This window comes from Fundulus heteroclitus, chromosome 8 (assembly GCF_011125445.2).
Source record: "Fundulus heteroclitus isolate FHET01 chromosome 8, MU-UCD_Fhet_4.1, whole genome shotgun sequence".
Taxonomy (NCBI): domain Eukaryota; kingdom Metazoa; phylum Chordata; class Actinopteri; order Cyprinodontiformes; family Fundulidae; genus Fundulus; species Fundulus heteroclitus.
This window is the reverse complement of record NC_046368.1, coordinates 21,311,475-21,334,031: the sequence shown is the minus strand read 5'-3', so window position 1 is coordinate 21,334,031 and position 22,557 is coordinate 21,311,475. Positions and strand designations below refer to the sequence as shown.

At 39.0% G+C, this 22,557-nt stretch overlaps 1 protein-coding gene across 1 annotated transcript in view; it reads left to right on the top strand.

Annotated features, from left to right (window-relative positions):
• LOC105930011 (lipoxygenase homology domain-containing protein 1) overlaps positions 1-21,911 on the top strand; it is a 39,842-nt gene extending 17,931 nt beyond the window's left edge. The window contains exons 22-42 of the mRNA XM_036140345.1: positions 3,217-3,350; positions 3,613-3,761; positions 4,100-4,204; positions 4,283-4,411; positions 4,499-4,666; positions 4,755-4,936; positions 5,065-5,181; positions 6,349-6,511; positions 6,667-6,821; positions 7,939-8,148; positions 9,677-9,800; positions 9,885-10,093; positions 10,245-10,430; positions 12,168-12,295; positions 12,408-12,525; positions 15,162-15,339; positions 17,996-18,181; positions 19,421-19,591; positions 20,449-20,581; positions 20,789-20,944; positions 21,055-21,911. Of these exons, the coding sequence (XP_035996238.1) occupies positions 3,217-3,350; positions 3,613-3,761; positions 4,100-4,204; positions 4,283-4,411; positions 4,499-4,666; positions 4,755-4,936; positions 5,065-5,181; positions 6,349-6,511; positions 6,667-6,821; positions 7,939-8,148; positions 9,677-9,800; positions 9,885-10,093; positions 10,245-10,430; positions 12,168-12,295; positions 12,408-12,525; positions 15,162-15,339; positions 17,996-18,181; positions 19,421-19,591; positions 20,449-20,581; positions 20,789-20,944; positions 21,055-21,535 (3,582 nt within the window). The 3' untranslated portion in view covers positions 21,536-21,911. The remainder of the gene's footprint in view (positions 1-3,216; positions 3,351-3,612; positions 3,762-4,099; positions 4,205-4,282; positions 4,412-4,498; positions 4,667-4,754; positions 4,937-5,064; positions 5,182-6,348; positions 6,512-6,666; positions 6,822-7,938; positions 8,149-9,676; positions 9,801-9,884; positions 10,094-10,244; positions 10,431-12,167; positions 12,296-12,407; positions 12,526-15,161; positions 15,340-17,995; positions 18,182-19,420; positions 19,592-20,448; positions 20,582-20,788; positions 20,945-21,054) is intronic.
• The last annotated feature ends 646 nt before the right edge of the window (positions 21,912-22,557 follow it).

Sequence of the window (22,557 nt, the reverse complement as noted above, 5' to 3'; positions counted from 1 at the left end):
AAAATTATTAATACTTCTGCAATATTAAGGTTTAAAGTGATTTTTTTAATTTTACCTACATGTTTTGTCTAACTGGAAGTAACACTTGCCCCAGTCCTGACTTGAAGCCATGGATGCAGCTGAAGATTAGGGTGATGGTAAGGAGGTCTTCCAACCTCAAAGACTTGGAGCTTATCACCAGAGATAAAGAATCAAACCATCAATGGAAACCCGCAACTGAATGCTCAGAAATTATAGATCTTCTTTTAGGAGACGGATAATTCTGTGAATTTAGGATTTCTTGCAGGGGATGTGGGGCGGTTGTAATTTTCAAAAAGACATTTTTTATGCCAGATGACCTCTTCAAGCTGTTATAGCTGTTTTAGGAACACTATGATCAAAATGAAACTAGCTCAGGCTATTTAAAGTATTTTGATTTGTTGCCCACCTGGGTTATCTGCATCTTTTCTGTCGGACCACCTAGACTTTTATCTTCCATTATGAAATTAGGCCGGATTATCATTACTGGAGATGTCAATATTCATGCCAAAGACTCATCAAATAGTATTACCAAAGAGTTTCTCAGCGTTATCGACTTTATTAAACACAGATCTGGCCCTACTCACACCTCAGGACGCACCTTGGACTTGGCCTCTACTTACAGTGATACTCTTGATCATTTGCTCATAAATGATGTCTTCAGTGATTACAAGCCAGTCTCTTTTAATGTTACATGTTACACAGAGTCTTTCACTCAAGTTTCTATTGCACTTTATTGACTGTTCTGTCATTTTAAAGTTTTTTTTCTTACTTTTTCTATTTTACTCCGTTTTCTGATAGTGTTCAGCTGTTTGTTAATTTCTTTAATGAACGCTGCTTTGCCATTCTCAGTCAGGTTGCTCCTTACAAAACTAGTCATGGCTCTGTTATTTCCTGCTCTCAGACCTGAGGGTTTCTCCCTTGCTCTGAAAAAGCAGAAAGATGATGGAGGGCCACAGGTTTGGTTGTCCATCGTATATACTTGAGAATGCCTCTTTTCTCTTATAATGGGGGACTGAAAGAGGCTAGATCCCATTATTGAAGTAATCGCAGTAGGGAAAACCATAGGATATTACTCAATATTACCGTGTCTTCTCCACCTCAGCATGCTGTCACTTTCTGATGATGACCGCAGCACATATCATTCTGTGAATAAGGTAACAGACTTGCAATCTAAAATCCATCTATGTTCCTTTCTTCATGTTGATGGTCCTCAGTGTCTCGAGTCATTTACTTTGTTTTCAACAATTAAACTGCAGGAATCAATATTGTCAGTATGCGTTACCATAATGACATTTTTTGATGAGACAGACGCCGGCTCAGAAAGCACACAGATTACACAAGACGTGATGTTTCCTCACTTTTCTTTTCTTTGATGACTTGGCTACATTTACTGGCAAAATGAAACCCTCATCATGCTCCTTAGAGATATCGCCTCCCTCCGCCTTGTCTGGGACTCTCATCGTTGTCAATTATTAACAGCTCACTGAGGCAAGGTTGTATTCTATCCTATTTTAAACACGCTGAGGAAACGCCACTACAAAAGAAACCCAATCTTGACAACAGCTTTATTGGTAACTATGGGCTGTTTTCAAAACAGCCATTCCTTTTTAAATTATTATAAAAAGTTGTAGAAAGTCAGTTCAAATCTTTACAATGTTAATTACAGATTTTTGATCCCTTTTTTGTCTGGTTGAAGAAAACTGCATTCCACTGTGACAGCTCTTTTAAAAGGATTATATTGATCTTTTAATGGCTTCTGATGCAAGGAATTGTTCCATAATAATGTTACTTGATCTCAGAGCAGCCTTTGACACCATTAACCATAAAATATTACTGACCAGGCTGAGGGTATCTGGTATTGCTGGTATCTCTGCTTCTGCACTAGATCATCTCTGTTATGACAAACAAGTTAACTTCCATCATCTCTCTATCTACATGGGTTGCCTCTAGGACTATTATCAATTTATTTTTATATGCTTTCTTTATCTGACATCGTTTAGTCTTTTAATTACATTTCATATCACTTTTATGCAGATGAGATTAAACTGGATATGTCTTTTAAAGCTCATCAGCTGGATAGGCTGGCCATCCTAGTCCACTGTCTATGATTAGTGATTGGCTTTGCAGCAATTACCTTGTTTTAAACACCAAACAGACAGAGGCCATGATTATAGCTCCTCCTGAACTACATACAAAAATCACTCAGGCGCTTGTGTCTTTTTGTGGAACTCCAAAATCCAGGATTCAAAATCTTGGTCTAATATTTGATTATTTCTTGTTCCTGTTTCTTTCATTTAAAGAAAATGTCTAAACTGCAACATGTTGTCTCTTCAACTGAACTGTATAAAATAATCTGTGAATTTGCACCATCACGCTTGGATTATTGCAATGTCCTGTTTACTGGTTTGGAGAAATCATCCTTTTCATGCCTCCAAGACACACAAAAATGCAGCAAGCGAGCTGCACAACATTCATTTTATATTCCTTACACTGGCTGCCAATAAATTTTAGGATTTGTTGCAAAATTCTGACTCTTAAAATACAGAGCACAAGCCCCTGACCCCAGATTACCTATCTAACCTTTTAACAAAATATACTGCTACTTGCTGTCTTTGTTCAATCTTCTCATTATTGCACATACCAGAAAAAAGGCCAAGGAGGATCGAGTCCTTCAGTCCACTGGGCCAGGGAACAGTCTTCCTCTATGTTTGGTTGATTCTTTGGACTCTTAGAAAGCAGTTTAAAAATGTCTTGTTTAAACAAGCTTTTTTTGCTGAATATTCATTTTCATTGAGTGTTTTATTGTGTGTTATTTAATCTTTTTTATCGACACTTAAGTTTAATATTTATTCTATTGATTTTCTTTACAGTGCTTTGCTAGGGATCTGTCTGTGAAACACACCTAATAAATACATTTAATTCAAAGAAATATGTTTGATAAACTACTGAGAAGGGTATAAATAACTTTTTGACATGCCATTTTCGATAAAATATATATATAAAAAAATCTCTTCAAATTACCTTTAAGGAGTTTGGGTTCCCATAGCTTAATGACTCAGGAAAACTGCACTACCTTGTGTGTTGTTCAGGATTTAAAAAAGAATAGTTAAATACATAACAATATTGTTGTACATATCCAGGTTCTTTCCCTCTTATTTAACGCCTTTGTTAACTCTATGTTTGTGTGTGACCTAGGAGGACATTTTCAGCCTCGCAGCAGTTGATCTCGGGGTCTTGAAGAAGCTCAGGATCCGACACGACAACAGCCAGGCCAGCGCTGGCTGGTTTTTGGACAGAGTGGAAATCATAGACACCAAAGACGACACGACGTGAGTCACGAGGATAATATAAAGACAACAGTGATCTGTCGGTTATTGGGATCAGCCTGGTCTTTCAGTTAAATGCAATAAAAACAGCATTAGATTATTCAACAATTAAGACAGAGTATGTCAGTAGAGCTCCACTATGTGGCGTGATATGGTACTTTACTTGGTTAAAAAATATTTGCCAGGGCAATGTGAACACCTTGGAAAGATTTTAATCTCAACATATCTAGAAAATATTTAAAAGAAATCATGTACTTTGATTCAGGTATTTTTTCCCATGCAAACGTTGGCTTGCTGTGGATGAGGATGATGGGCAGCTTGCAAGAGAGCTGGTCCCTGTGGACGAAGCCTTCATGAAGAAGGGTGATGAAGATGAAGACGACTCTGAAGCAACTCTTGGTTTGGAGCAGAAGGGTGAGAGAAACTATTGAAAAGATTAGATCACCAATCTGACAGCTGTGGCCTGGTGCTTCAATTAAAAACCATAATAGAACTGGACATTTCAGGATCTATATTTGCTTTTTATTGCTGTATAGTGTGCTTTTGTGTGTAACTTCTACCTCTATTTTTATTATTAACGTTATTTTAACATGTGTATTCATTTGCCTGCCACTTTTCTGTTGAGGCACGCAAGTTTTCCAAATCGATATTCTATTCTGTTTTAATCTCGTCTAGTCCATGATAAATCAATGAGGCCAATTAAAAAGAAAATAACTCACTTATTGATTAACTTCGGTTTCTTTATATTACAGCCATGTCTACAACATACACAGTGAGGATAAAGACCGGTGACAAGAAATATGCAGGAACAGATGCTAATGTCTTCATGACCCTGTTTGGGACCAAAGATGACACAGGTGACACTTTTAAACTATTATAATGTCTTAAATTCCCATGTATCTTAATCTGTTAAACTTTTATCCACACATCTGCAGGGATAATTACTCTGAAGGCATCAAAGACTCACAGAAACAAGTTTGAGCGGGGCATGATTGATGAGTTTACAGTGGAAGCTGTGGACCTTGGACCCTTGACAAAGCTGCGTATTGGACATGACAACTGCGGTACATTGAGACGGTTTTGTACAGCAAATATCGGCAAATAGATTTAGAACTTATCCGCATGTGATAACATTTCCATGAACGTTCAAGGAGGAGGATCTGCAGGGTGGTTCCTCGACTGGGTAGAGATCGATGCCCAGTCCGTCGGGCAGAAGTTACGCTTCCCATGCGGTCGCTGGTTGGACAGAGGAGAAGATGATGGGGCCATTGTCAGGGACCTCTTTCCAAATCCTCTCCAGACAGAGTTTTACACGCCATGTAATGCAACACTGTTTGACATTGGGATTATATTAAAGAGATTTCTTTCAGTTGATCCAAGACAACCTTTTTCCCTTTTTTTTTCTAGTCGTTCCGTATGAGATTAAAACCTTCACAAGCGACGTGTTTGGAGCTGGAACAGACGCGGATGTCTTTATTGTTCTGTATGGAAGAGATGGAGTGTGCACTCAGCAGAAGTCTCTGTGCGTCAACAAGAGGGAAAGGAGAATGTACTTTGAAAGAGGAGCTGAAGATATGTTTATTGTTGAAGTAAGTTAAAAAAAAAGAGAGAAAGTAAAAATTCTCCAATCTTGGAATTCTAAAACAGCGTCAGTCCTTTTTGGTTCATTGTTTTTAATGTTCCTTTAAATTAGCAATTAGTTTTGTGCTCATTGCAGCTAGAAGATGTGGGGGATGTAATTGAGAAGATCCGCATTGGCCATGACAACCGGGGGGTCAACCCAGGCTGGCACCTGGACAGAGTGGAGATCCGACGACTGCTCAGGAAGGGAAAGGTACAGTAGTACGTCTGCAGGGGGCCTCAATACTGGAGTTTATTACATATCGGTGTAATCTTTAGCTTTCAAAGCGTTTGGTCAAAATTACTTCTTTTATTATTACCAATGCTTCATGCATGGATGCATAATGAGCCATGTATGGATACAACGTTGTTTATAACATGAGTTTACTAAACAAACATCATATCCGGACTGAATCCCATTTCCAAGATGAATATCTCTTCTCCCAACATCCAACATCTTTAATATGTGTTTGTATTTTTAATAATATAGTCAAAATACATATGCATATATGACCACATAGATCAGATTTTTGATTGCTGTAGATTTCCTGTTTTTATGCTTGTGTTTTATCTTATTTGATTGCTTGTTGAATGAAAACAGGATCACACAAGCACATTGGTTGATATAAAACTAAACATTGTAATAGTTGTTATAAAGGTAAATCCTAAATTGATGTTTGGAATATTTATTAAATAGAGTATAAATCTAAAAATTGATAATCAAATAATATTAAAATCAATCAATAAATTGATATTTCATTCATCAATTAACCAAAATTAATGATAATAGCAAACTTAGGTTTTAGGAATACTTCCAACTAAACATTTCACCCAAGTTTTGTCAGCAGATAAAATAGTTACATTTACGTGTGTATTGGCAAGCATGCCTCCTAAACCTGTTTTGCCAAGAGAAACTCTGAAAAATCAGTTTTACGGCTGAAAAGCAATACCTCCATAAACCTGTTGAATAAGAAGTTGCTAGAGAAGTCATGTAATTATTGTAAATAAAAAGTTCAGAATTTGCTCTTAAGTGTTCAAATATGTGGAGTCATCGTACAAGTTTCTGCAAACACAGCTCTGGATAGAAGAACAGCCCCGCTGTTTAAACGCTGGTCGGCCGAATAAAACCAAACCTGAACGCTGATATCGATTCTCTGTTGAATTTACCAGAGGAGCTACAGTTGCCAGCGTCTCCTTCTTCCGATCTAGTGCTTATTTCTGGTCAGCAGGTGGTGATGTTCTACTCATAGAAAACCTACACCACTCGTACAGCGTGGTTTTACTATGATCTCAAATTCCAATATAAAACACAGACTAAGGCAAAGTCATCTCTAAAATGCTACCATACATTCTTGGGACTAATGATTGTTATTCTGTTTAGGGTTCAGAAACTGTCATCTTCCCATGTGAGCGCTGGCTTGCCAAGTCCGAAGATGACAAAGAAACTGTGCGAGAGCTGCAGCCCTCCGACATCATCACTGAGAAACTGTCCAGGGATGGCAGCCTGAAAGTGACTGAGGTCGAAGTGGAAGATGCCCTGGAGAGTATGTCATGTCCCACTTCTCATCTTTGCTCATTTCCTGTGATAAATCTCTGTCATTACATCAGTGTCAGAAGATGGTAAACAGCTTTTTGTGTATAATCTGGAAAATGGCTGAAACTGCTGTGGTCTGTCTCCTGCTTTTTATCCGTATCCCAGCTCACACGTACAACGTGTCAGTGATGACGGGAGACGTGAGCGGTGCTGGGACCGATGCTAATGTCTTCCTCACTATTTATGGAGACCTGGGTGACACCGGGGAGAGAAAGCTGAGCAAGTCGGAAACGAACAGCAACAAGTTTGAACGGGGATCTGTGAGAAAGCATTTTCTGACCTATAGCATCTGAAGTGAAGCTGCGCAGTCATTTTCATTGTTACCCACCCGTCTGCATTTCTGCACAACCACAAGCTTCAATGTATCTTTACAGGGATTTTGTGTGACAGACTAAAATGCAGAGCTTTATTAAATTTGAAAGGTGTGGCTTGTAATTGTATGCTTGCAAAGCGGGAAGAGCTGCATTGAGCCGAGTCAAATGGAGTTGGTGTAAAAGGGGCTTTACGTGATTTCTTCCAGTGTAAATTTAACGGCATCCATGTCCCCGTCAACTCTGACCAACTTCCCTTTTCTGCAGAAACATAGCACCCCTACGCCATGATGCTGCCACCACCTTCTTTCATGATGGGGAGGGTCTGTTCAGCCGTGATTTCTTTCTTTCATCAAAGGCTTTTCTTTTGCCAATCTTCTATAAAGGAAGATTTGTGGAGTACATGATAAATAGCTGTCCCTTAACAGATGTCCCCACCTGAGCTGCAAGTTTCAGCAGCTCCTCCAGAGGTACCATGGGGCAGTCGCCTAACTCTCTGATTAATGTGCTACTTTCCTGTCCGTTGAGGTGGACATCCGTTTCTTGGTGGGCCGACAGTCGTCTGGTTTCAGGTGTTGGATTGAACAGTGGTCCCTGAGATGTTCATAGCTCTGGGTATTATTTCTTGAAATAAACCCAGATTTAAACCTCTCCCCAACTTTATCCCTTAGCTGTCTGGAGTGTTTCCAGATCTTCAACGTGCCGTTTGTACTTTAGTGCTGTCAAACAAACCTTTTAGGCTTTTGCAGAACAGTTGCATTTATACAGAGATCCCATTCCATACATACAGACAGACAATTGGTTGTACTAGATAAAAAAATGTTTTTAGAGTAGGCGGGCAGCAAATACAAATGCACATCACACTTATCACATTTTATTTGAAAAAAACAAACAAACAAACCCTGAAAATCTGTACGTGTCATTGTCTTCACAATTTACGGTAGTGCATCGCAATGTGTTGGTCTGTAACACAAAGCCCAATTCATGTGGAAAAATTAAAGTGGTAGGAATACTTTTGCAGGGTAATGCCTATGCTCTGTAACTCATCATCATTCTTTACTCCCAGGTGGACAGGTTCACAATAGAAGCAGTGGACCTCGGCCAGGTTTTTAGGATCAAAATCCGCCACGATAACAGCATGATGAGTCCCGACTGGTACTTGGACCAAGTGGAGGTGTTGGATGTTGATACGGAAGAGGTCTACCTGTTCTTATGTGAGCGCTGGCTCTCCAGAAAGAGGGAGGACAGGCTCATTGAAAGAGTCTTCTACGTTAAGGTAAAACACAAAACGACCGGATTCCCTTCAAATCATGCCGACAGTTGAACAAAAGTGCAATGTTAAATCTGAAGGAATTATTAATGAGGCAGTTCATTAAAAATAGGTGCATTATGCAACATCTTCCATTCTAATAAATGGGAGTTTATTTCTTTGCTGAAAATATATACATTTTTAGTTGTCCTTTTGAAGACCCCCCCCCCCCAAAAAAAAAGAAAAAGAAAAAAAAAGAACAAACAAACAAAATAAACAAAACAGGATTGACAAATTTGTTTGATTCATCCTATGCACTCTAAAGGGTAGAAGTTATTCTGCTTCACTAAAATCTTCTCTCTGCTATACTTAGTGAACATTTGATCAGTTTAAGCTGGGTAAATATATGCTTTAGAACCAGAACTTGCCACCAATAATAGGGAATGGACACACACATTTTTTTTACTATTCACGGCTAAAACAGTGACTGTTGAAATGTGGCAGTCCCAATGACCATGTATTAGATGACTTAGGGCGAGAGATGTGTATATTTTATATTCATGCTGTTTTCGTTCCTCCAGCTACCACCAGACTACCGCTGGGTACTCCAAAAGTGCCCCCTAGTGTTCAGATGGAGTCCCACCCGGTGGTGCTGCTACACTGCAAAAGCGGAACTAAAAATATGTACAATTTTCTTAAAATTTGTGTATTTGTCCTTGATAAATAAGATGACCTGCCAATGGAATAAGATTTTTGCACTTAAAATAGGAACAACTCGTCTCTATCATCTCATTTCAAGTGCAGGATGTCTAATTATCTTATTTTAGGGGTCAAAATACTCATTCCATTGGCAGATATTCTTATTTACCTGCTCAAATCAAGGACAAAAACACTATTTTTAAGAACATTTTACTTATTTTTAGATCCGTTTTTGCAGTGTATCAAACAGCGTGCTCCAGTTTTCTTTTGTTATTTTTCTTGTGGCGCCTTCCTGCTCTCCACCCAGAGCAGAATGCCATGTCGCAAATATTATGCTATTATATGAAAACTTTTTTCAGGCTTGGCCAGTCTTTGAATGGTGCTTTTCACACTCCTGTGAAGAATAGTCCAGCAAAGGTCAGACCAGTATAAATATGTTAAGCTACAGATGGTTAAAAGCATTCTTGACCCTTCCATAACCTTTCAATTTGCATTTCAAAATAAAAGACAGATAAATGGACAAACAGAAAGAGCAATTATATGCTTTGGTTTGCCACTGTCTTTCAGAAGCCTTGTGAGGTGACTAATATATGCATTTAAAAACGTCCATCTTTGCATCATTCTGTGCCATTTTTTGTAGTTAAATTTTGCTTTGAAGCATCAATTTATTCCACATGACAATTTCCCTCAGTGAGAGGTCTGCAGTCTGGCCGTCTACAGTGCTGTCCTCTAACAATCTCCAAATGACAGTGACAACAACACATATTATTATCTTATCACTGTGTTTTTTAACCTTGTTACATAACATAGCATCTCTGTGTGAATGCATCGCGCGGTTTCCTCTCTTATGTTTTAGGGTTATGAAGGTGTCCGCGAGAGCGCAAAGAGCAAAAAGACCTCAGCCATGACGGCGAACAGCGTCGATAGCAACATGAACAAAAAGAACAAGAAGAAAAGGGAAGAAGAAGTTGAGCTACCGAGTAAGAAACACTCGACACCTGATTCATGCCTTTCATCATTCTGGGGACCAGCCACCTCCTCAAGTTAACACATTTACCTTGCAGTCATACCGTACCACATGTCCATCTGCACCGGGCTGGAGCGCGACGCCAGTACCACCAGCAGGGCGTACGTGATCATCACCGGGGTCAATCACACCCAGACAGAGAGGCTGTGGCTCGACCTGCCCGACGGGAGGAAGGGCTTTCAGGCTGGCTCTTTAGAGAGCTTTGAAGCCCTCGGTTCAGATGTGGGGGAGATTAAAAAGGTGGAGGTGAGCAAACGGGGTTTAAGCTTTCAGAGTTTCCGTGAGGAAGGGGGGCCTCTCTCCCGTGCCGTCTCGCCCACGCCCACACAGCTGGCAGAGTGCAGGAAAAATACAGCCTTGTTGTTTTGAAGTGATTGTTCTTTTCCCCTCCCCGTAGCTCGGCCATGACGGGGCCACTCCGGAGAGCTGCTGGCTCGTTGATGAGCTGGCCGTTGCTGTGCCAACCAAAGGGGTCAAATATGTCTTTGCTTGCAAGTGCTGGCTGGCCAAAGATCGAGGAGACGGCTTGACTGCTAGAGTGTTCAACGTGCTCGACGCGGAGGCCATCGCTATCTGCCAGAAGGTTTGTAAATGGAGGGAAAATGATGCAGTTATACTTTCACCGGTCAAACCTGTGAAATTCTGCTTTCTTATTTTCTGCATTAGTCTAATTCACAACCTTATTTTTCCACAATAACAATAACTACTTACCTATTCCATCAATACGGAAATTCCATCACTTGAAATCCATACACTAAGGACATCTTTGTATATAAACTACTTACTAAATGTTGTTTCGGTCACACTGCGCCAAGTACCTATCTTGGAAATCCTTTTTTTAATGTGGTCTGTAAGTTTGAGTACTTTACCAAATGGCCTTTGTACCGAGTAACTAGTACAATATAAAGTAGTGACCCAATACCGTTTCAATTCATACAGAGATTTTCCCAAGGATTTAAAATTTTTTGTTAAACAGTAATTTATGGCATTAGGTTATTTATTTAAGATCAGTTTTCTCGATTTATGGCTCCTGTAACAGTAAATGGACATATTTCTTCTTATAGGGTTTATTGTTGTGGGGCCATGCATTACAGTTTATTGAAATATTTATGAGTAATAAAGTTACTGGGGCCAAGAAATGAATTATTTAGGTGTCACCATCAGTTTTTTGATAGAACGCGAGTAAGATCATCTCTTTTGACTATGATATCTTTTTCAAGAAAAAACACGCAATTATATCCATTAATATGTGCAGTTTTTAACTTTTCCTTCACAAAATGAATAATGTTATCATATAAAAAGTATGAATATAAATAAAAGGCTTATGTTATTATCTTGTTGCTGAAATGTATTAATTATTATTTTTGTTACGGGTAATACAACGATTATGGATATTTCTAGTATCTGTTTTTCAAAAAGGCTTTCGTCAAATTGTTTAACTGTATGAAAAGAAAACTAAAGATCGTTTTGGTTAGAATTCTCAGAGCATCTCCACATGAGAGTAGCCATTTAGTGATTAAAAGTAACTATGCACTTTCTTGGCCAATTTCCAATCCAGTTTTATACTGATACCAATTTTGACAGATTCTAATTTATATTTTATGAGAACTATAATATCAAGATTCAAAATAGTCTTTCTTCCATTCCGTCCAATGAGTGGTCATCAATTGTTTTACCTGGAGCAGAAGCAATTTCATGCCAGGTCTGAGAAAGAGTGCAGCAGTTGTAAAAAGGGGTTTTACGTTTAGCTGTTTTTAAAGGACTCCATGATTACAGAATTGCCATTTTAAACTCTCTATTTGTGACAAGCACAGTTAGCACAGCGAGCATTACTAAAACGACAGTCTACGTCAGTACTCCCTAGAATATGTGATTTCCAAAAGGTCTGCACCATTTCCTAACCCAGCATGCTCTGTAACAGAGGCTGAACAGCGATAAAAGAGAGAACCTCGCTGTTATACATTTAACCTTTCTGTTATCTGGTGAAAATTTTGCCTTCGCACCTTTTGAATCAAACGCAGACATCTCTCAACACGTCGTAGAGGCTGCAAGTTCCTTTTAAGTAGCTTTTTTTACAAAATTGTGCTTTCTTTGAGTTCCTTTTGTACTAATAATTAAAAAAGACAAATTTATGTGTTGTCATTGCAACCTGGTACTACTTACATACTGTATGCGCAAAGATCTCATCTTAGAGTTTTACACCAGAGAGTCACTGATCAGGGCAAATCGAAATGAAAATCCTTTAAATGTTACACAATATCCCGATTCAAAGAGACTAGCTTATGTCACCCCACTTTCTGAAAAATCTTGTCCTTTTCAGACTATCTATGAGTTGACGGTTGTAACTGGAGATGTGCAGAATGCAGGAACAGACACCAAGATCTTCATGTCTGTGTTCGGTGCCAACGGCAGCACGGAGGAAATCCTGCTCCCGAAGAACGAGGACAGGTGGCCTAAATAAAGTTATTTTCTTTTCCAATTCCCACTCTTAATCTCCGCTTTTAACACATTTAATAATACTCTTTACCACTAACTGTGAGCTGTCTTTTGGGGATGACAGGTTTGAGCGTTGTCAGGAAGACACCTTCAACATGGAGATCGATGACATAGCCCCGCTCAAGAAAATGAGGCTTCGCATTGACGGCTCCGGCAGCCGACCCGACTGGTTTCTTGACAAGGTCAGCTCACTATACCAAGCCCTCCATTTGGATACACACACGTATGTTTTCAGGCCATCGATAACTAACAGGGGACTAGATATTGTTCATTAGAAACATTTTGTTGTTCTTTATTCTACTCCAGGGTTAATTGGTTGTTAAAAAGAAAAAAGACAGGAATAATACAACCAGAACAATAATTCATAGCTTCTTCCAAGATCAATATCACAGCTTAAGTTTGTGTTTTCCCCCTGCAACTGTAGGCTCTAGGTCACAGGATCATCCAGGCTGTCATAGCACTCAGACTAATATCTAAGCACATTCAGTGTAAACCCCAACTTCTGCATGACAAATACATTCATACGGCAACAGAAATTTTATAGGGCAATGGTTTCATTGTGGTTTAAGGATAATAAACTGTAACTGAATTTAAGTAAAACTAAATTTATGTTATTTACAAATAAAAAAATATAGTGAAAAAATTAATTAGTTTTGAATGGAATTCATATTGAAAGAGTTCCAGGATTTTGATTTTTGGGAGTAATAATAGATGCGAAATTAAGATGGAAATCCAATATTTTGTGTATTAAAAAGAAAAATTGTAAACATCTTTTAACTTTAAGTAAAGCTAAGTATGTGTTGAATTATGAGTTAATGAGAATTTTGTATTGTTCTCAGGTTTTGCCATGTTTTCTTTATTGTTTAGAAGTATGAGGTAATTCATATACCAACAACCTAATGCCATTGATTGTGTTACAAAAAAGAGCTATAAGGATTATAAATAGAGCTGCCCCAAGAGAACACACCACTGAACTGTTTTTCTAAGTCTGGACATTTAGAAATTAAGCATTTAGTCAAGTTTCAAACACTTTTATTTAAGTTAAAGAAAAAAAATATGAAAATGTATAAAATTGAATGTAAAAGTATCTGGAATTTATAATTGTATTTGTCAAACCTGTGCTCAGGGCTTGATGTGCCATTCTTTGGTTATTATGAACTGAGAAGTGGGTAGGGTTCAGAAGATGTGTTCTTCAACCTACTCCTGTTCTTACATGGTATGACATGGTTTTGTATACAACTAAGACAATTTAAATGCTTTACCATGAAAAGAACAAATAAAATGAATGAATTAGTGAATTATACGGTCAGAAGAACATTCACTTTTTCAGATTTGTCAGATCACAAACAAGAACCTCAATCTATTTTATCATGAGTTTAAGTGATAAAACAAAATAGGCTATATTAGTATTACCACATTGAAAAAAGATAAATTCCTTTTCAAAATGTTTTTTTGTACAAATACAAAAGATGTGGCGTGAAAGTGTATTTGGTCCCATTTACTCTCCCGCATATAAAATCCATCTAAATGCTATCACCCAGTGGTAAACACAGCTGTTAGTCATCCACTCCACAAATCTGGTCTTTAACAAGAAGAATGAAGAAGAGAGATGAAAGAGGAAGAGTCTCATTAAGAGTTTGCCATAAGCAATAAAGGGGACACAACAAATGTGAAAGAAGGCTTTCTGATCCTCCTCACAAAACAGCCTCCCGTGCTGAAACAGGGTGTTGGCAGCATTATGCTGTGGGAATGCCTTTCAGGCTCCTGTTAGAGGATACAAAAGACTTGAGATTGGGGTGCAGCTCATAAACCAATGAGCCGTTTTAGATCAAAGCATTTTTATGTGTTAAAATGGTCCGATCAAAGTCTAGAGTTAAATCCAACTGAGACTCCATGGCAAGACCTGAGAACTCCTGACAGACACTCTCCACTGAATTTGACTGCGACTGAACTACTTTGCAAAAAAATTTCAATAAAATAGTAAAATTTTTAAGTCTCTGGTTGTAAAAAGTTAGTAGAGAACTAATGGATCTTCAAAGTATTGCCTCGTCGGGGAGGAATTTAGATGCACGCTACACTCAGATATACGCCCATGTTTCTGTTGATCCTAATATCAAAACACTGAAATTTGTGATTCTAACATGACCAAAGGTGAAAGCTTTTAAGCGTTCACAATGCAACTCCCTATGATGTGTGATATACTTGATTTGCTCGCTGTAAGTTTCACACATCGGCACACGCGTAAAAAGATCGTTGTCTCTCCAACTGACTCTGTAAGAACCCCATCAGCAGCCACCTCCACAATCTGAGGCTACAGGCCGAACGCCAGGAGGGAACGTCTCTCCCATGCGAACGCCGTCTCTGCTGAAGGCACGGTGCTTTCAGGGCAGCTGAGGAGTCGGGGGAAAAATCCCACGCCCCATCCATCTGCACCAGGGACTCCGCGACTGTGAACATCTCCTTGAGTTGTTCGTGCACAGAGCCTCGTGTGTTCAGCATCATAAGCAGATGCTCTGCCTTCACGGAAAAGCTTGGTCTGTGTATTGAAATGAACTCAACGGCTGACCCGGGCCAACCTGCAGAATAGTAATCAGCCTGAATAAACATGCGGAAAGCTGAACTAATAAGAGAGAGCTGTGCAGGGGTAAAGTCTTTGTCTAACAATGAAACGTTTAGAGGACATTGCAGGGGGGGAAAAAAATCATCTATCCATGGTGCAATCTAGCGACAGCTCAACCCTAATACTAAAACTGGCATTGATTGGCAGCCTAATGGCAGCATCGTTTCCTAACCCACCCTAACCTTGGTTTTGATCCAGGTGATCATGCGTAACCTGAGCACAGAGGAGGTGTCTGTGTTCACATACGAGGAGTGGCTGTCCAGGACGCACGGACCCAAGAGGACCATGATCTGCGAGATGCCCGCTGTGGTGGACGAGGAAGTGATGGTGGAGCTCACCACCTACATCCTCCAGGTCAAGACGAGCGATGTTTCAGGTAGGTCCCAGAGCCCCGCGGGGAGCGTTGTAACTTTCCACAAACAGAGACGAAGGAAAGCGAGAGGAGCTGCACTTTCCCCCCTAAAGTTTCTGTGAATACATGACATAGATTTCAATTCTGAATATAATATATCCCACCCTTAAATACCAGTAAATAATTAACATGTCATTAAAGGCTGGTAAACCTTTCTTTAGGGGTCACACCGCTTCAAATGTATGATTGCTCCATTTAATCGTGATCAGACTGTTAGCTCAGAAAAGTTATATTGATTAAAAGCGCTCACTCCATCCTTTACGGCTTTCCCGAGAAGAGGACACACAATTACTTCACAAATTCCTGTTAGAAAGGTCTCTATATCCTTTTCTCTTCAAAGCCATAAGCAGCCATGTTTTGGAGTTCCAGATGATACCATATATGGTAACATTTGCTATTTTAGTGGAGCGTCAGAAAGGTTAGCAAAATCACTTACTGCTTGGGGAAAAATTAAAGGCCAATTGTGATTTATTTACATTTGTTGCTTTCAAGAGTTTTTTTTTTTTTTTTTGCTCCAAGATATTTCCCCTTTTAAATTGAGCTAGCTTGTAATTGTGGGAACTCCGATTAAAGATAATAGGTATTAAATTGTGGAATTTTCAGTCATTAAGTCATATTAATTCAGCGGAATAAATGAAGCTCTGTTTTAATTTAGCCTGTTTTACTGTTATGTCAATGATAATCAACTTAAAACCCGTCAGGTTCCAGGTTGTAATTAAGAGATCTAAAGGTTTAACCATTTCAACGAAATTGTGGATGACTTTGTCTAGAGCCCCTTTTATTTTAACATTTCGAGCACGACTGAGAGGGAAGAGGACTGATTTGATTCAGAGGCAGACGGCGTATGAGGCCATTTCAGGTCTACCTATCAGGCGCGCCGTCATCCATCCAGCCAGCCTTTCATCTCAGGGTCAGCACCAGGTCAAGTCCTGGGGTGTTCAAACCGAGGAGAGCAGCTCAGACAACCTCTTTCATCACTGACATCCCTCAGGTCTGCCAGGAAAGATCCCGGGGGACTCTGTAGTTAACGAGAACGTTTCATCTGTCAAGTGTGTCAATTTGTTTTCACACCACTTTCAAAGGGATCCATCTGTCAACCCCCCACAATAATCAGGAAATGCAACGTATTCAGATTGCAAATGAGATCACGACTAACAAAACACTAAATACCTGTCCGGCTGCAAACAAAAACTCAGAGCAGAGTTAGATGTTTGTGTTTCTCGTCCTTCCTCCAGTTGTCCTCGTTCAGAGGTATTCCTGCTGGAGGACTCCCTTCACCCGCATGGCGATGAAAGAAAACCTCTTTAAAAGTCATCCACACTGCTGCACCATTTTTTTTCTCCGTCCTGCAGTATTTTTACACTCGCACTGCTGATCAACATGATAACAAGGCGAGAAGTCAGAGCGGGCTTCAAAAGGCTGCTCTTTGCTTCTGGCAGTTACTAGAAACTAGGATGCAGCCCTGCATGAAAGGCTGAGGCTCTGGGAAGAGAAGCTGCCAGCATGACAGAGGCATTACAGGATATGGTGCACACGCATGCAGGAGCTGCGTTTTCAGATCATATGTGGGATTTGGTGGATTTGTTTGTGGTTTTGTTCATGCATAAAGGAAAGGTGGTTGAAAATTAAGCTTACACACAAACTGGCACTGCAACATCCTTTAATTATTATTATTTAATTATTATCCTTTTTAATTATTTTAAAATATATTCTTATAATTAACTTTCATAATTTCCATGTACTTTAAGCACAACTGGACTGTGGAAATATAAGCGTTCTGTTTACATTTTACAGGCACACACAGAATATAGTGAAAGGTTTAGATGCACTCCTCATAAATGGTAAATGGTAAATGGACTGAACTTATATAGTGCTTTTCCAGTCATGCTGACCACCCAAAGTGCCGCTCATAGACATGGCTGGCTCTCCTTAAACCTTTGAACCCATCTTTTTTAACTTCAGCTGCCACATTATACATGTTACATTAAATAATAATACATATAATTCAGCAATGGTATCAAGGTGTTGCTTTATTGTATCTGTTATACTATATCCGTTTGTTGTGCTGTTCTTTTTACATCTCTCTTTGCAGGTGATTAAGCAGACTGAGGAGGTTTTATCATTCTCACCTTTTCTCTTTCTTTTTTCCTCATCTTGTTCTTCCTTTCCTCTCCTACTTTCCCATTGTAGTGTCCACATAATTTGAAATACTCCCTGCATGAATCATAATAAAACTATTTACATGCATAAATCAATCAGAGCACTATGGTGAAAGCAGTACTGCTCCACTTGTTAAAGTAAAATCTGTCGAGCTCTATTTGGCATTAAGACAACAATTCTTATTGCCACATTGCTAGACAGGACACTGGGGGAAAAAAAGAAAAAAGAAAAAAAAGGAACCTTTTAACCAATCTCTCTGTATGACTTAACTGAATTTGATTTTGGAAAGTGCCTAGAGATCACATCTGTTTGTGAATTGGTGCTCAAAAGCATTTTTTTGTTGTGATGTACAAAAGGGTTTGTTTACCTTGTATAAAATAGGATCAAAATAAAAGTGAGCACTTTGTTTCTTGAACTTCTGATTTTAGTGCCTAAATGCGTCTCTCCTCTCTCCGCTCAGGGGCAGGCACCGACGCCAACGTGTGGGTCATCGTCTTCGGAGAGAACGGTGACACGGGGACGCTGGCTCTGAAAGAGTCCGGCAATTCCAACAAGTTTGAACGTAAACACGTGGACACGTTTCGCTTCCCTGACATCCTCAGCCTGGGAGACCTCTCAAAAGTCAGAGTTTGGCACGACAACACAGGTCAGCTGCTCAGATCCACAGTCACCAAGCACGGTTAACATTTATGACATAAATTTAGCTGAAATCGGCTTGCCTGAAATTTGCTGACTATTTGTTCTGACTTCAATCACATTTTGTCTGATATTGTAGGACTCATTTTGGTACTTTATCTGTTTTGCTTTGCTAATTAAGGTGATTAATTTGAATGATTAATGTTTCTAATTTAGATGTTTTTCAAGTGAAGCACAACGAGTTGCATTTTGTAAACGTAAGAAATGCAAAAAAGTGTCACAAACAAGACGAAGATGATGAGCCACAATTAAATAGATAAATGAAACATGCACTATTAATGTAATGTGTCATCATTTATTAAAAATTAGTACTAAATACTTCTTTTTCTTATATGTGTAAATTATAAAATGTTTAAATAATAGAAATATGTATTTTTTCCAAGAAGCACAAATACAAATTTCACAATTTGATTTATGTCAAGGTGCCATGGTGCAGACTATTATAAATTTAATTTAATTTGTCAACATTTGCCATAACAGTCCGTGAGTATCCAAGATGACCCATCTCAAAGGGCTTTAAGTCGACTTACACTGTGCAGGCTGGCTAATTAGATGCCAACTTTTGCATAAATAAATAAATACGCCATCTTCTGACAAAAAAACAGTGCTGCATGTGTGTACTGTTATGGATAAAGTTCATATATATATATATATATATATATATATATATATATATATATATATATATATATATATATATATATATAATTTTTCTGTATGTACATGACATTTTGTAAGGGAAGCTTCTTCTTCAAAGAAGTAGCACTATAATCCAAAATACAGTGTTGTTGGACTTTTCCCTTGTTAAGTAAGGGTTATAAATTAGTAAAATTGTTTAAAGTAGTTTTTTAAAAAATAAAAGAAAGAAATCCATGGAAAGATTTAAAAACAATTCTCTCCACTCTGACTCAGATTAGATCAGCTGTTAATGTGAACTCATTGCTTTCAGTCTGTTTTGGAACCAGTAAGATTTATAACCATGCCAGCCTGTACAGTATTCAAGAGCAAATCTTACAAATCTTTAAAAGTTTTCCATTGCTCCACACTTGATGTTTTCGATCAACATTCAAATAATAATCTAAGAACTTTCCTTTTCCTTGTTGTTTCTCATAATTAGGGCCCTTGTGCTAATTAGAAAATAAAAATAAAACCTAGATTCAAACAGTAACCTGTTTTTTTTTTTTTTTAGGTGTTGCTCCAGGCTGGCACTTGGAGCACATTGATGTGAAGGATGAGTATATGGACAAGACTTTCCGTTTTCCCTGTGACCGCTGGCTTTCCAAGCACGACGACGATGGCCAGATAATGAGAGAGCTAGCCTGTGCGAACAATGATTGCTTAGACCTCAACGAGAAGACAAGTAAGCGTACCTTACACCACCAGACGAGCTTATTTGTGGCCGGTTACAATCACTTGATCATTTTGGTGTGTGTTGTTTTTGTGCAGAATTTTGCGTGTTTATATGCACTGCCCTTCATGCTTATTGGGACCCCTGGTAAAGATGAATTAAAAGCTACTCTCTACATCTTTTGTCTGGAATGCATGTCAGAAAAAAAGAGATCACAAGTATAAACATCTCCAGTTTTAAAAGAACACTACTGGGGAAATTAACCATATGTTCTTGTCAGTTTAGGCAAGGATTGAGTGCATAAGCAACAGACAACAGTGGTGAATCTGTTGAATTTGTGAAGAAAAGCACTTCATGCTCACCATTAAGTTTAGTGGAGGCTGTATGATACTGTGGACCAGTTGCTCTCCCAAATAAATCTGGGAATGGTGTTCGAGTGCGTGGCATCATGAACTATATGAAAATACCAGGATATTAATAATAAGAAGAATCTAGTGGCATCACCTAGGGACCTAGAAATGGGTGATCACCAAGTCTTTTGTCAGGATAATGATCCAAAACATAAAGTGAATCAGCATAAACAGGATGCAGCAACAACTATCTTCCATGGTTACCTCAGTCCCAACATTTAAGTTCCTTTAGAAACCTGTTGGGCGAGCCAAAGAGCAAAGAGCATAAAATAAAACCGAGGACTCATGATTATCTATAGTGATTATGCAAAGTGGAATCTTTAAACCCACATCCTTATCCAGGGAATAAATACGTGTGAAGGGTGTTGTATCTGAAATATGAATTCATTATGAAGTTGCTGCTGGAAGGTGCCTGAAAGAATCCACCGTGACTCTGTTCTGGACTTCTGTTTCTGAAAGAGTACGAAATTTGCGTTACAACTGGAGACACTGAAGAAACCAAGGAGAATGCATGGATTATACTGGAGGGGAAGAAGTGCCGATCAAAAGAATTCGTAATGGAGAACTCTTCAAAGAAGAAGAGGTTTTTGCTGTAAGTATTTCCCCGACCATCGAGGCGGCTTTGGCAGGTAAAGCTGTTTCCAATATTCTCTTTGCATTTAGGTTAATTTCACCTGCAAAACTGACTCTAACCACAACCCAAAGACGTTCACTATAATAACATTACAGTATCCATTCAAAAGGCATGAACATAAATGATGGGATTTGAATCAATTTCAGCTAAATCTTCTCTTTACAGGGGAAAGGTTGACCGATTTGAGTTCTCCTCAAAGAATGTGGGGGATATTGCTGCCATCTGCCTGGGCCACACACCCAAAGATGGGAAGAAAGTGAAGGGGGAGGCTTACTGGCATGTAGAGGAGGTTGTTGTGACTGAAAAGGAGCTTGGAAACAAGTAAGAGAGCTGCTAGTATTAATATAGGAATCATTGGGTTTCTGCTAACATACATTTATTTGTACGCTCACTAAAAATGTCACACTTTCTCACCCTTCTACCCTTTTTAGGTACATCTTCCGCTGCAATGCCCTCATCCCGCTCTCTCCAAAGAGGGACGACCACTTGACCTTTGAGTGCACAAAGACCATCGAGAGCTTTGCGAGCAAAGCTCGCAGCCTGGTTCCCGTCAAGTACGAGATCATCATCATCACAGGCGACGAGAAGGGAGCGGGAACAGATGCCAATGTTTTCATCACCATCTACGGCTCCAATGGAGATTCAGGCAGCCGGCAACTGCGGCAGAGGCTACGTAACCTCTTTGAACGGGGAAGGACCGACCGTTTTGTGGTGGAAATGCTGGATATGGGCGATCTGCAGAGAGTTCGAGTGGAGCACGACAACTCGGGTCTGTGCCCCGGCTGGTTGCTCGATAGGGTGGAAATCACCAACACAGCCAATGGCGTCACCACAATTTTCCGCTGTGGGAAGTGGCTGGACACCAAGAGGGCGGACGGTCAGATTGCCAGGGTGCTCTACCCCAAATACTAACAATTAAACCATTTCTGGAAGGGCCAAAAGCAGAAGGACTTACCTTATATTTCAAATGACCAAATCTATTCATATTCGGGTAACATTTATATCTCAGGAACGGAGACTATTTGCATTTATAGATTTTATTAAATTGTAGCTTTGGGTAAGTAAAAGTAATGTTTTGTTTATTATCAGGGAAAATAGAAATGTGCCATTTTATAAATTACTGGTGTGAGGAATGTTTGTTTTTATAAATATATGTTTTATAAAACATTAAATTGTTTTGTAATCAACTTAAAGACTTGTTCCACTTTGTCCAGAGCTCTCGTGGATTCATAAGTCCCAGCTGCAGAAATGTTCTATTACTGCAAATCAATAAAGCCTGTTGTCATGAGATCCTCTCCTGGTGAAGAACAAATACTGGGCAGGAGTATTTTAGCACTTTATAGGCAAATTACTTTGATGGTTTTGTTTGTTTTGCTATGTATGATGTAATTCTTCAACCTGTTTGTAGGATGGATAGCCAGTCAATTTATAAAGCAGAAATCTAAACATTTACAGCAGATATTCTGTACTGGTCAGGCTTTGAACATGAACATTAAGTAGGGGATGGATGATTTTAAGGACTGATTAAAGAAACAGATGGACAGAAAAATGGATGGAAAAGGGGAAAAAAGTCTGAAAATTTTTTTGTGCAATCTATTTTCTATTTCTATACTTAAAAATATTTAATCTCTTAAAACCCAATAATCTCAGTTCACCATAGGCTTTTACACACCTAAACAAAGGCTGAAAGAGACCAGTTTCTCCTCAAACATATATGTTTTAGCAACCGTGAACCTCATTTACATATTATCTGTGAGGAGAAAGAAATGGATAATTTTCAGGTATAAAAAGCTTTTGTTTACACAAACATTCTTGAGTCTTAAGCGGTCAATGGCAGACGTTTCCATAATGTGTAGTAACCCCGTGTTTGAGTGAATCTGTCCAGATCACAGCTCTGTAGTCAACTTGCCTAGCACTGAATGGCACCAGGCAGC